The 15,925-nt window shown below is 37.8% G+C and overlaps 1 protein-coding gene across 2 annotated transcripts in view; it reads right to left on the bottom strand.

Annotated features, from left to right (window-relative positions):
* The window catches only part of SRBD1 (S1 RNA binding domain 1), a 247,656-nt gene that overhangs the window by 31,955 nt on the left and 199,776 nt on the right, over positions 1-15,925 (bottom strand). For both annotated transcript variants that reach the window (XM_007190081.3, XM_057558645.1), the window contains exons 17-18: positions 2,966-3,072; positions 1,707-1,883 (exon numbers count right to left, since the gene is read on the bottom strand). In XM_007190081.3, the coding sequence (XP_007190143.2) occupies positions 1,707-1,883; positions 2,966-3,072 (284 nt within the window). The remainder of the gene's footprint in view (positions 1-1,706; positions 1,884-2,965; positions 3,073-15,925) is intronic.

Genomic DNA, 15,925 nt, shown 5'->3' with positions numbered 1-15,925 from the left:
TGACCTATCAACTAGATATAATAGTCATGAATCTTCAAGTCCTTCATTACCAGTTGAAAAAATTTAAGGCTTTAAAACAACCCAAATGTTCATCAACAGGGCACTGATTAGATTAAATTATAGTCCATCTATAAATTACTGTGCAGGCATTATATATAAATGATAATTTATATATAATGATATAAATATATAAATCAATATGTAATATTTGGAAAGAGATCCAAGATATATTACTGAAACTAATAAAACAAGTTTCAAATAGTTGTATAGCATGACTCCTTCTGTATGCATTTAAAAATAACAAATACATTATTAATTTACATAAATTTATTTTCGGGAAGCAATATATAAGAAATTATTTTGAAGTGACAAGTTGAGGTGCCCTTCTCATTTTATTCTTTTTTATACTGTTTGAATTTTCTAACCAAGTGTTAGAAAAAAACAAAAAGTAAGAAATCCAATTTTTTTTGCTTCTGGGTTTGGTGGTCTACTTAGAAAGAACTTCTACCACTCCAGTGGTCTGCAAAATTTACCCATGTTTTTTTCTGGTACTTTTACAGTTTTACTTTTTCCATTTAAGTGTATGATCCATCTGGAATTTATTTGGGTATAAGGTATGGGTTAGGACTGTAGCTTCTCCTACACATACAAAATTCCAGTTGTCATAATGCTACTTACTGGATAATTAATCAATTTTTCCAACTATTTGAAATATCATCTTTATCATAAACTAAATTCCCTCTGGGTTTGATGTATTTCAGACTCTATTCTGTTCTACCTGTTTCTACATCAAAACCAAACTGCTTAATTACTATGGCTTTATAATAAATTCTACTATCCAGTGGGACTGGTTTTTCCTTAAGTCTTTTCCAGGAAAAAAAAAAATTATTATAACTTTGTCAAAAGAAAAAAATACACATGAATGAATCAGGTAGTCCCAAAGAAGCAAATACATAAAAGCCATTCTTTCATGATTACAAAATGCTAAGAAGCTTACCAAATTTCTTTGCATTTGTGCTACAGGATTAGAAAGCAAGGATTTAGCTCTTAATCGACACATCTGATAATTAATGCTTTGGCCAGTTTTCAGTGAGGAAGGAGCAGGGAAACCCAACTATGCTTAGGGTAAAAGCTGTCGGTATGAAGTGGTCTTTGCGAAGTCCTCTTTGTTACCTCATCTTATACCAGTCCTTCCTACTTGTGGTGCTCCAATCACACTGGCCTTAGTTTCATTTCCTGAATACACCAAAGTTGGTCCTGCCTTAGGATGTTGCACATGTACTGTTTGCTCTGCCTGGAATGCCCTTCTTCTGATCCCTGTGTGACTGGCTCTTTCATTTCATTCAAAACTCGGCTCAAATATCTTTTCAATGAATAACTCATATAAAGCAGTTTATTGCTCCCCAAAGGCAGTGTCATATTGCTTTGTTTTAATTTTTATAACACTTATTACATCTGAAACTATTTATTTTTACTAGTTTATTTATTGTCTGTCTCATACATTAAAATTTAACTCCATGAGGCCAGGGAATTTGTTGATTTGCTCACTGCTGTATTCCCAGTACCTAGCAAAGATTAGACAGTTGACACATATTGAATGAAGGAATGAACAAATAGACAGCTAGGATTTATGCCAGTGAGAAGGATGGGTAACAGAAAGAGAGGAGGTTGATAATAGAACAGACAGTGTACACTTCAATAATGACCTGCAAAATGTTCGAATATACTCCTGGTTGACTCTGATGAAACCAGCACACTGTTGGAAAGATTTTGGACCTAGCCCTTTCACTTTCTTCAGCTGTTCTCGGTTGATGAATGGCCCATTTTTCTCGCGCCATTCAATAATATTTTTGGCTCGGTTGGCATTGAGTCCAGCAATATGCCTAAAAAAATAAACAAAATGAGTAATGTGGCCAATGTAATTGTTCTAAGAGTACTGAAAGAAAAGATCTCATCTGAAAAGACAATGATATAAAACATTTGCATCATAAAAGCAACTGCAATTACATCTTGTCATATGTCTCTACACTATTCACATTCCTTGTGTTTCTGAATCAAGTAATAATTCTGCCTATTCCTGGTTAGCTTACAAAGTGAGTTAGCAGTAGAAGTTACAATAGCTACAGCTGCATTGTACTATTCTATTTTTTTGATCAGCCTGTTCTCATTAGTAAAGCCTTGAACTACAGAAAGATACTTATTCATGATATAAAAACTCTATCATTACGTAGTCGGCTTGGTGTTAATTAGAGAATCTTAATTTTATTACAGAATTCCATACATGGCATTATGGAATGTTTGTCGCTGTGGTAGAAAAGCAACACCTTACAATGCAAGGGATATTTTCTGCTATTCCAATTTCAAAGCAGAAAGATCCAGATTTTTTCCAGAGGTCCAGAATTTCATGCTGCATCAGCAGAGTTGTATAATAAATGCAAGACTAGGAACAAAAAAGCAATTCTTCTATAGCCACAGGGGGAAAAAAAAGAACATATAAGACATGAATACAGTACAATGAAGATCTTGAGATGTGACTTGTGGAATCAAGGTAAAAATATGGTAACCATACCTTGAACCATCAGGATTTATCTTTTGGTGACTGCCAACTTTGACAGATGTAAGCAAGAGACTGAACTAGTGAAAAATATCTACTCTCCGGTGGTGGGAAACAGCTCTTTTCCATGTTAACCTAATTTAAATTCTATTAGCGACATTAATGCACTCGATAGTTACCATATGTTCTTCACATTAGATTTCCAGTATTAAAAATAACATGAATTGTTATAATTCTTTTCTTAAATGATGCCTTCCCCTCTGACTGATTACCTAAAGCAATGTATGAACTCATAGATTTTCTATACTTGACAACTTTATACACGTGTCCCCTTGCTCTAGCTGAGTTTGAACTGGATAGCCAGTAAAACTCAAGATTCTGTGATGTTCAGCCACAGACTTCTTGTCTCACCTTAACAAAACTTCTGAACAGATGTTAATATCCACTCCCACAAAGCTGACACATTCTTCTACAACACTATCCAGCGTTGCCTTGAGTAGAGTCTGAGACACATCGTGCTGAAAAGACAAAGATCAAATATGAATCAAAAGTAAAGAACATGCAAAAAACCACATTCACAAAAAGACAGACAAGATGAAAAGGCAGAGGGCTATGTACCAGATGAAGGAACAAGATATAACCCCAGAAAAACAACTAAATGAAGTGGAGGTAGGCAACCTTCCAAAAAAAGAATTCAGAATAATGACAGTGAAGATGATCCAGACCTCGGAAAAAGAATGGAGGCAAAGATCGAGAAGATGCAAGAAATGCTTAACAAAGACCTAGAAGAATTAAAGAACAAACAAACAGAGATGAACAATACAATAACTGAAATGAAAACTACACTAGAAGGAATCAATAGCAGAATAACTGAGGCAGAACGGATAAGTGACCTGGAAGACAGAATGGTGGAATTCACTGCTGTGGAACAGAATAAACAAAAAAGAAGGAAAAGAAATGAAAACAGCCTAAGACACCTCTGGGACAACATTAAACGCAACAACATTCGCATTATAGGGGATCCAGAAGGAGAAGAGAGAAAGGACCAGAGAAAATATTTGAAGAGATCATAGTCGAAAAGTTCCCTAACGTGGGAAAGGAAATAGCCACCTAAGTCCAGGAAGCACAGAGAGTCCCATACAGGATAAACCCAAGGAGAAACACACCGAGACACATAGTAATCAAATTGGCAAAAATTAAAGACAAAGAAAAATTATTGAAAGCAGCAAGGGAAGAACGACAAGTAACATACAAGGGAACTCCCATAAGGTTAACAGCTGATTTCACAGCAGAAATTCTACAAGCCAGAAGGGAGTGGTATGATATACTTAAAGTGATGAAAGGGAAGAACCTACAACCAAGATTACTGTACCCAGCAAGGATCTCATTCAGATTCGAAGGAGAAATCAAAAGCTTTACAGACAAGCAAAAGCTAAGAGAATTCAGCACCACCAAACCAGCTCTACAACAAATGCTAAAGGAACTTCTTTAAGTGGGAAACACAAGGGAAGAAAAGGACCTATGAAACCAAACCCAAAACAATTAAGAAAATGGTCATAGGAACATACATATCGATAATTACCTTAAACGTGAATGGATTAAATGCTCCAACCAAAAGACGTAGGCTTGCTGAATGGATACAAAAGCAAGACCCATCTATATGCTGTCTACAAGAGACCCACTTCAGACCAAGGGACACATACAGACTGAAAGTGAGGGGATGGAAAAAGATATTCCATGTAAATGGAAATGAAAAGAAAGCTGGAGTAGCAATTCTCATACCAGACAAAATTGACTTTAAAATAAAGACTATTACAAGAGACAAAGAAGGACACTACATAATGATCAAGGGATCAATCCAAGAAGAAGATATAAGAATTGTAAATACTTATGCACCCAACATAGAAGCACCTCAATACATAAGGCAAATGCTAACAGCCACAAAAGCGGAAATTGACAGTAACACAATAATAGTAGGGGACTTTAACACCTCACTTTAACCAGTGGACAGATCATCCAAAATGAAAACAAATAAGGAAACAGAAGCTGTAAATGACACCAAAGACCAGATAGATTTAATTGATATTTATAGGACATTCCATCCAAAAACAGCAGATTACACTTTCTTCTCAAGTGAGCACGGAACATTCTCCTGGACAGATCACATCTTGGGTCACAAATCAAGCCTCAGTAAATTTAAGAAAACTGAAATCATATCAAGCATCTTTTCTGACCACAATGCTATGAGATTAGAAATCAGTTAAAGGGAAAAAAACGTAAAAAGCACAAACACATGGAGGCTAAACAATACGTTACTAAATAACCAAGACATCACTGAAGAAATCAAAGAGGAAATCAAAAAATATCTAGAGACAAATGACAATGAAAACATGATGATCCAAAACCTATGGGATGCAGCAAAAGCAGTTCTAAGAGGGAAGTTTATAGCTATACAAGCCTGCCTCAAGAAACAAGAAAAATCTCAAATAAACAATCTTACACTGCACTAAGGTTAGTGTAATCTTACACTAACCTTACACCTAAAAGAACTAGAGAAAGAAGAACAAACAAAACCCAAAGTTAGCAGAAGGAAAGAAATCATAAAGATCAGATCAGAAATAAATGAAATAGAAACAAAGAAAACAATTGCAAAGATCAATAAAACTAAAAGCTGGTTCTTTGAGAAGATAAACAAAATTGATAAACCATTAGCCAGACTCATCAAGAAAAAGAGGGAGAGGAATCAAACCAATAAAATTAGAAATGAAAAAGGAGAAGTTACAGCAGACACCGCAGAAATACAAAGCATCCTAAAAGACTACCACAAGCAACTCTATGCCAATAAAATGGACAACCTGGAAGAAATGGACAAATTCTTAGAAAGGTATAACCTTCCAAGACTGAACCAGGAAGAAATAGAAAATATGAACAGACCAATCACAAGTAATGAAATTGAAACTGTGATTAAAAATCTTCCAACAAACAAAAGTCCAGGACCAGATGGCTTCACAGGTGAATTCTATGAAATATTTAGAGAAGAGCTAACACCCATCCTTCTCAAAATCTTCAAAAAATTGTGGAGGAAGGAACACTCCCAAACTCATTCTATGAGGCCACCATCACCCTGATACCAAAACCAGACAAAGATACTACAAGAAAAGAAAATTACAGACCAATATCACTGATGAATATAGATGCAAAAATCTTCAACAAAATACTTGCAAACAGAATCCGACAACACATTAAAAGGATCATACACCATGATCAAGTGGGATTTATCCCAGGGATGCAAGGATTCTTCAATATATGCAAATCAATCAATGTGATACACCATATTAACAAACTGAAGAATAAAAACCATATGATCATCTCAATAGATGCAGAAAAAGTTTTTGACAAAATTCAACACTCATTTATGATAAAAACTCTCCAGAAAGTGGGCATAGAGGGAACCTACCTCAACATAATAAAGGCCATATACGACAAACCCACAGCAAACATCATTCTCAATGGTGAAAAACTGAAAGCATTTCCTCTAAGATCAGGAACAAGACAAGGATGTCCACCCTCACCAATATTATTCAACATAGTTTTGGAAGTCCTAGCCACAGCAATCAGAGAAGAAAAAGAAATAAAAGGAATACAAATCAGAAAAGAAGAAGTAAAAGTCTCACTGTTTGCAGATGACATGATACTATACATAGAGAATGCTAAAGATGCCACCAGAATACTACTAGAGCTAATCAATGAATTTGGCAAAGTTGCAGGATACAAAATTAATGCACAGAACTCTCTTGCATTCCTACACACTAATGATGAAAAATCTGAAAGAGAAATTAAGGAAACACTCCCATTTACCACTGCAACAAAAAGAATAAAATACCTAGGAATAAACCTACCTAGGGAGACAAAAGACCTGTATGCAGAAAACTGTAAGACACTGATGAAAGAAATTAAAGATGATACAAACAGATGGAGAGATATACCATGTTCTTGGATTGGAAGAATCAATATTGTGAAAATGACTGTAGTACCCAAAGCAATCTACAGATTCAATGCAATCCCTATCAAATTACCAATGGCATTTTTTACGGAACTAGAACAAAAAATCTTTAAATTTGTATGGAGACACAAAAGACCCCAAATAGCCAAAGTGGTCTTGAGGGAAAAAAATGGAGCTGGACGAATCAGACTCCCTGACTTCAGACTATACTACAAAGCTACAGTAACCAAGACAATATGGTACTGGCACAAAAACAGAAACATAGATCAACGGAACAAGATAGAAAGCCCAGAGATAAACCCACACACCTATGGTCAACTAATCTATGACAAAGGAGGCAAGGATATACAATGGAGAAAAGACAGTCTCTTCAATAAGTGGTGCTGGGAAAACTGGATAGCTACATGTAAAAGAATGGAATTACTCCCTAACACTATACACAAAAATAAACTCCAAATGGATTGGAGACCTAAATGTAAGACCGGACACTATAAAACTCTTAGAGGAAAACACAGGAAGAACACTCTTTGACATAAATCACAGCAAGATCTTTTTTGATCCACCTTCTAGAGTAATGGAAATAAAAACAAAAATAAACAAATGGGACCTAATGAAACTTAAAAGCTTTTGCACAGCAAAGGAAACCATAAACAAGACGAAAGGACAACCCTCAGAATGGGAGAAAATATTTGCAAACGAATCAACGGATAAAGGATTAATCTCCAAAATATATAAACAGCTCATTCAGCTCAATATTAAAGAAACCAACAACCCAATCCAAAAATGGGCAGAAGACCTAAATAGACATCTCTCCAAAGAAGACATACAGATGGACAAGAAGCACATGAAAAGATGCTCAACATCACTAATTATTAGAGAAATGCAAATCAAAACTACAATGAGGTATCACCTCACACCAGTTAGAATGGGCATCATCAGAAAATCTACAAACAACAAATGCTGCAGAGGGTGGAGAAAAGGGAACCCTCTTGCACTGTTGGTGGGAATGTAAATTGATACAGCCACTATGGAGAACAGTATGGAGGTTCCTTAAAAAACTAAAAATAGAATTACCATATGATCCAGCAATCCCACTACTGGGCATATACCCTGAGAAAACCATAATCCAAAAAGACACATGCACCCCTATGCTCATTGCAGCACTATTTACAATAGCCAGGACATGGAAGCAACCTAAATGCCCATCGACAGATGAATGGATAAAGAAGATGTGGTACATATATACAATGGAATATTACTCAGCCATAAAAAGGAACAAAATTGGGTCATTTGTTGAGACGTGGATGGATCTAGAGACTGTAATACAGAGTGAAGTAAGTCAGAAAGAGAAAAACAAATATCGTATATTAACGCATATATGTGGAACCTAGAAAAATGGTATAGATGAACCGGTTTGCAGGGCAGAAGTTGAGACACAGATGTAGAGAACAAACGAATGGACACCAAGGGGGAAAAGCGGCGGAGGTGGGGTGGGGGTGGGGGTGGGGGTGTGATGAATTGGGAGATTGGGATTGACATGTATACACTGATGTGTATAAAACTGATGACTAATAAGGACCTGCTGTATAAAAAAATAAATAAAATAAAAATCAAAAATTAATAAAAAAACAACAAAGTTATGTTACACTGCCAAAAAGAAAAAAAGTAAAGAACATGCAGTTCTTGGACTAGTCCCTTTGCCTATACTACTGGTAGCAGGCTGAGACACAGCAAAGTAAATTTCTTCATTTCTTTTAGACACATTGTTAGCCAATGTAATTGAGCGGAACTTAAGGAATCTGTTCTTACTCTCTAAATTACTCATACACTTGACTCAAATATAACAGCACCAGTATTTTTCCCTTTTGTGAAATTCTGCCAGAGTAGGGGTTCTCAAACTATAGTTTGCCATCAAAATCACCTGCAGGGTTTGTTAAAATACAGCTTGCTGGGCCCCACATCCAGAGTCTTTGATTCAGTGGGTCTGAGGTGGGGCCTGAGAATTTGCATTCTAAGAAGCTCCCCGGTAATGTTGTTGCTGTTGGTTCTGGGAGCACACTTTGAGCCATACTGTTCACTATCATTCACGCACTGCTTTGTAGTCTTATCTTCACTTGCATATGTATTCTGACCCTTAGTTGTTCTTAAGAGGAGAGAGTGAATTATAATAGGAAGCAGAACACGAATACTCAGTAAATTTGACAGTAAACCAAACTCTCATATTTCATGAAACTGAAGATACTATTGCTTATAAGAAGCACCATTATTTTATATACCACTAAGAAAGAAGATATACTACCAATTAAACCATGACACAATGCTTTCTTGTTACTCAGAATTTTTGTTTTATAAAAATTAAAAGAACTCTTTTAGACTTATTTAGAAAGTTTTAAAATCATATATCATGCATAGACAAAAAGGAAAATATAAGCAATTTAATCTGATTAAGGTATTCCTAAAATTCTTCACATTAAACATCCAACTTTTCTGTATCACTTTTTAAAGTCAGAGTCATAGATGTCCAAATTCTTCCACCCATTTTATCTTTTATGCTACTGAGCACCTAGATAATGCAGCATTTCTTAAAAGAGTAATACTCTATAGTTTCTGAGATTTTCTTTCAAGCTGTCAGATGCTCATTCTGTAGTCCTACCTTAATCTCAACACAAGAGATTTTAGACAGAAACAAAACTCCTACTTTTTCTTAAAGGTCCTTAAATGTTTCATTGTTCAATAGTTTATTGACTAGAACAGTGAAGAGTCTGCAGTTCAGCCATGTCTCCAGGACTCACAATCAAATTCACGCAGACGCTACACCATGATTTGCCACAGGGCCAACAGCAACCAGAGGACATCATTAATTGGAAGATGCATCCTACTATCAGAGTGTTAAAATGTGAGAAAATATGCATATTAGAATTGATGAACTGCAGTATCTGAATGACTATTTGTTGGTTAATTGAAGCCAGATTACCACAGTGAATGGTTCAAAACACTTGATGTTACTCACAATTCTAAAATTAAAGATCCTCCGTTAATGTTCCCAGACATGAAACTGTAGTTCAGCTTTCTTCTCCTCTCCATATGTCTTAAGGAATCAAGGATAGGTTTGATAACCTTAAACTCTTAGGAAGACAATATAGTAAATAGACTCTCTAGGTATTGTGATTACACTATTATCATTTAATAACAGCTGAAGTTTTTGATCTGCCAGACTGTTTTTGTTTTTCAGAGATAACCTAGTTGGTAACTACTCAGACCACAGCTTAAAAATATAGACACAATTATAAAAAGCTAATAAGCAAATATAATCATGAAAAATATCATAAAGTAAAACCCAAGACCTCGCTAAGAACCTGATTATTCATGAGCCACAGCTTTTAAGAAGCTGAATAGTCTTTTCTGTGTCTAAGTAGATGAGAATCAGCAAAATGAAAAGGGGACTTTACAAAATGAGAGGGTGGAAGATGGGTGACAATATAGAGGCAAGTACAATGAAAGTAACAAGAAAAAATATTTGAGGAAAGAGACATAACTTTAACCAAATAGGAAAAACTAAGAGTAATAGTTAGGGGTCGCTAGAATAAATGCAAACAACTCCACATACTTCCAAACACACCAGATGCTTAGGATATCTAAATGAGTAGCAGTCCCTATAGCAGACAGTCTTGGTTGCCTATCCTACCTCTAGTCTCCAACCCCCTTTTCCTCCTTCCAAACAGAAGCCTGATTGTGTTTCATGCATCCACTCAACCTCTGTAAGGCCATATGCTTTAGGGAAGCTGGCCCTATTTCCAGCAGATGATAATGACCAGTTAAAACCAATGGTTTTCAAACTGAGGGTTGTGACCAATTAGTGGGTCATAAAGTTAATTTGGTGGCTTGCCATGCAGCACTAAAAAAATCAATAAAGAAATAGAATAGACCACATCAAGCCTGTTGCACATATCCTTAACATGGAATGAACAGTGTAATAAAAAAATGCAGCCAACTGAGACTATCATGTGAGAAGAATACATAAACTGGCCAGGAACATGTGTTTTGTTCACTGATGTCTCATTTGATCTTTTGATAAATGATGGTCCCTTTGACCACGGATTGATAGAGAGGTTAAAGAGTAACTTTACAGAGTTAAGAAGCAAAGTATTTTAAAAAGTAAGTCAGAAAGAGAAAAACAAATATTGTATGTATGAACGCATATATATGGAATCTAGAAAAATGGTATAGATGATCTTATTTGCAAAGCAGAAAGAGAGAAACAGATGTAGAGAACAAATGTATGGATACCAATGGGGAAAGGGGGGTGGGTGGGAGGAACTGGGAGATTAGGATTGACACATACATACTACTGATACTATGTATAAAATAGATAACTAGGGAGGACCTTCAAGATGGCAGAGGAGTAAGACATGGAGATCACCTTCCTCCCCACATATACATCAAAAATACATCTACATGTGGAACAACTCCTACAGAACACCTACTGAATGCTGGCAGAAGACTTCAGACTTCCCAAAAGGCAAGAAACTCCCCACGTAGCTGGGTAGCACAAAAATAAAAAGAAAAAACAGAGACAAAAGAACAGGGACGGGACCTGTACCTCTGGGAGGGAACTATGAAGGAGGAAAAGTTTCCACACACCAGGAAGCCCCTTCATTGGCAGAGACAGGGAGTGGCGAGGGGGAAGCTTCGGAGCCATGGAGGAGAGTGCAGCAACAGGGGTGCAGAGGGCAAAGCGGAGATATTCCCGCACAGAGGACTGGTGCCAACCAGCACTCACCAGCCTGAGAGGCTTGTTTGCTCACCTGCTGGATTGGGTGGGGGCTGGGAGCTGAGGCTCCGGCTTCGGAGGTCAGACCCCAGGGAGAGGACTGGGGTTGGCTGTGTGAACACAGCCCAAAGTGGGGGGCTAGTGCACCACAGCTAGCTGGGAGGGAGTCCAGGAAAAAGTCTGGAACTGCCTAAGAGGCAAGAGACCATTGTTTCAGGGTGCGCAAGGAGAGGAGATTCAGAGCATCGCCTAAACAAGCTTCAAAGATGGGCACAAGCTGCGGCTATCAGCGCGGACACCAGAGAAGGGCATGAAACTCTAACTCTGCTGCTACAGCCACCAAGAATCCTGTGTGCAAGCACAGGTCACTATGCACAACTCCCCTCGTGGAAGGCCATTCATCCCGCCACTGCCAGGGTCCTGTGATCGAGGGACAACTTCCCCGGGAAAACACACGGCACACCCAAGGCTGTTGCAATGTCACACTGGCCTCCGCCGCCGCAGGCTCACCCAGCATTCCGTACCCCTCCTTCCCCCGGGCCTGAGTGAGCCAGAGCCCCCTAATCAGCCGCTCCTTTAACCCCCTCCTGTCTGTGCAAAGAACAGACGCCAGATGGCAACCTACATGCAGAGGCGGGGCCGAATCCAAAGCTGAACCCCAGAAGCTGTGCCAACAAAGAAGAGAAAGGGAAATTTCTCCGTACAGCCTCAGGAGCAGCAGGTTAAATCTCCACAATCAACTTGATGTACCCTGCATCTGTGGACTGACTACCTGAATAGAAAACGAATCATCCCAAAATTGAGGCAGTGGACTTTGGGAGCAACTATAGACTTGGGGTTTGCTGTATGCGACTGACTAGTTTCTGATTTTTATGTTTATCTTAGTTTAGTTTTTGGCGCTTGTTATCATTGGTGGATTTGTTTAACTGGTTTGGTTGCTCTCTTCTCCTTTTTTCTTTTATTACTATTTTTATTTTAATATTATATTAAAAATTCTTTAATTTAATAACTTTAATTAATTAATTAATTTATTCTTTCTTTTTTTCTCCCTTTTATTCTGAGCCGTGTGGCTGACAGGGTCTTGGTGCTCTGGCCGGGTGTCAGGCCTGAGCCTCTGAGGTGTGAGAGCCAAGTTCAGGACACTGGTCCACCAGAGACCTCCCGGCCCCACATAATATCAATTGGCGAGAGGTCTCCCAGAGATCTCCATCTCAACCCTAAGACTCAGGTGCACTCAACGATGAGAAAGGTCCACTGCTGGATGCCCCATGCCAAACAACTAGCAAGACAGGAACATAACCCCACCCATTAGCAGAGAGGCTGCCTAAAATCATAATAAGTTCACAGACACCCCAAAACATACCACCGGACGTGATCCTGCCCACCAGAAAGACAAGATCCAGTCTTGCCCACCAGAACACAGGCACCAGTCCTCTCCACCAGGAAGGCTACATAACCCACTGAACCAACCTTACCCACTGGGGGCAGACACCAAAAACAACGGGAACTAGGAACCTGGAGCCTGCAAAAAGGAGACCCCAAACACAGTAAGTTAAGCAAAATGAGAAGACAGAGAAATACGCAGCAGATGAAGGAGCAAGGTAGAAACCCACTAGACCAAAAAAATGAAGAGGAAATAGGCAGTCTACCTGAAAAAGAATTCAGAGTAGCTATAGTAAAGATGATCCAAAATCTTGGAAATAGAATGGAGAAAATACAAGAAATGTTTAACAAGGACCTAGAAGAGCTAAAGGGCAAACAAACAATGATGAATAACACAATAAATGAAATTTAAAATTCTCTAGAAGGAATCAATAGCAGAATAACAGGCAGAAGAATGGATAAGTGACCTGGAAGATAAAATAGTGGAAAAAGCTACCACAGAGCAAAATAAAGAAAAAAGAATGAAAAGAATTGAGGACAGTATCAGAGACCTCTGGGACAACATTAAACGCACCAACATTCACATTATAGGACTCCCAGAAGAAGAAGAGAAAAAAAAAGGGAGTGAGAAAATATTTGAAGAGATTATAGTTGAAAATTTCCCTAACATGGGAAAGGAAATAGTAAATCAAGTCCAGGAAGCACAAAGAGTCCCATACAGTGACATATATACACTAATAGGTATAAAATGGATAACTAATAAGAACTTGCTGTATAAAAAAATAAATAAAATTCTAAAATTTAAAAAAAAAGCAGCAAGGGAAAAGCAACAAATAACATACAAGGGGATCCCTATAAGGTTAACAGCTGATCTTTCAGCAGAAATTCTACAAGCCAGAAGGGAGTGGCAGAACATATTTAAATTGATGAAAGGGAAAAACCTATAACCAAGATTAGTCTAACCAGCAAGGATCTCATTCAGATTCAACGGAGAAATTAAAACCTTTACAGAGAAGCAAAAGCTGAGAGAATTCAGCACCACCAAAGCAGCTTTAAAACAAATTCTAAAGGAACTTCTCTAGGCAGGAAACACAAGAAAAGGAAAAGAACTACAAAAACAAACCCAAAACAATTAAGAAAATGGTAATAGGAACACACATATCAATAATTACCTTCAATGTAAATGGATTAACTGCCCCAACGAGAAGACACAGACTGGCTGAATGGATACAATAACAAGACCCATATATATGCTGTCTACAAGAGACCCACTTCAGATCTAGGGGCACATACAGACTGAAAGTGAGGGGATGGAAAAAGATACTCCATGCAAATGGAAATGAAAAGAAAGCTGGAATAGCAATTCTCCTATCAGACAAAATTGCTTTAAAATAAAGACTATTACAAGAGACAAAGAAGGACACTACATAATGATCAAGGGATCAATCCAAGAAGATATAACAATTGTAAATATTTATGCACCCAACATAGGAGCACCTCAATACAAAAGGCAAATGCTAACAGCCATAAAAGGGGAAATTGACAGTAACACAACCATAGTAGGGGACATTAACACCCCACTTTCACCAATGGACAGATCATCCAAAATGAAAATAAATAAGGAAACACAAGCTTTAAATGATACATTAAACAATATGGACTTAATTGATATTTATAGGACATTCCACCCAAAAACAACAGAATACACATTTTTCTCAAGTGCTCATGGAACATTCTCCAGGATAGATCATATCTTGGGTCACAAATCAAGCCTTGGTAAATTTAAGAAAATTGAAATCGTATCAAGTATCTTTTCTGACCACAACGCTATGAGACTAGATATCAATTACAGGAAAAGATCTGTAAAAAATACAAACACATGGAGACTACACAATACATTACTTAATAACGAAGTGATTACTGAAGAAATCAAAGGGGAAATCAAAAAATACCTAGAAACAAATGACAATGGAGACACGACGACCCAAAACCTATGGGATGCAGCAAAAGCAGTTCTAAGAGGGAAGTTTATAGCAATACAATCCTACCTCAAGTAACAAGAAAAACCTCAAATAAACAACCTAACCTTACACCGAAAGCAATTAGAGAAAGAAGAACCAAAAAACCCCAAAGTTAGTAGAAGGAAAGAAATCATAAAGATCAGATCAGAAATAAATTAAAACTGAAATGAAGGAATCAATAGCAAAGATCAATAAAACTAAAAGCTGGTTCTTTGAGAGGATAAACAAAATTGATAAGCCATTAGCCAGACTCATCAAAAAAAAAAAAGGGAGAAGACTCAAAACAACAGAATTAGAAATGAAAAAGAAGTTACAACTGACACTGCAGAAATACAAAGGATCATGAGAGATTACTACAAGCAACTATATGCCAATAAAATGGACAACCTGGAAGAAATGGACACATACTTAGAAAAGCACAACCTTCCAAGACTGAACCTGGAAGAAATAGAAAATATAAACAGACCAATCACAAGCAATGATATTGAAACTGTGATGAAAAATCTTCCAACAGGGGCTTCCCTGGTGGTGCAGTGGTTGAGAATCTGCCTGCCAATGCAGGGGACACGGGTTCGAGCCCTGGTCTGGGAAGATCCCACATGCCACGGAGCAACTGGGCCCGTGAGCCACAACTACTGAGCCTGCGCGTCTGGAGCCTGTGCCCCGCAACGGGAGGGGCCGCGATAGTGAAAGGCCCGCGCACCGCGATGAAGAGCGGTCCCCGCACCGCGATGAAGAGTGGCCCCCACTTGCCACAACTAGAGAAAGCCCTCACACGAAAGAAATAAAAAAAAAAAAAAAAAATCTTCCAACAAACAAAAGCCCAGGACCAGATGGCTTCACAGGCGAATTCTATCAAACATTTAGAGAAAAGCTAACACCTATCTTTCTCAAACTCTTCCACAATATGGAAGAGGGAGGAACACTCCCAAACTCATTCTATGAGGCCACCATCACCCTGATACCAAAACCAGACGAAGATGTCACAAAAGAAGAAAACTATAGGCCAAGATCACTGATGAACATAGATGCAAAAATCCTCAACAAAATACTACAAACAGAATCCAACAGCACATTAAACGGATCATACACCATGATCAACTGGGGTTTATCCCAGGAATGCAAGGATTCTTCAATATGTGCAAATCAATCAATGTGATACACCATATTAACAAATTGAAGGATAAAAACCA

This window comes from Balaenoptera acutorostrata, chromosome 12 (genome assembly GCF_949987535.1).
Source record: "Balaenoptera acutorostrata chromosome 12, mBalAcu1.1, whole genome shotgun sequence".
NCBI lineage: Eukaryota > Metazoa > Chordata > Mammalia > Artiodactyla > Balaenopteridae > Balaenoptera > Balaenoptera acutorostrata.
Note: the sequence above shows the minus strand (reverse complement) of the source record. Positions and strands in the feature narration are given on the sequence as shown.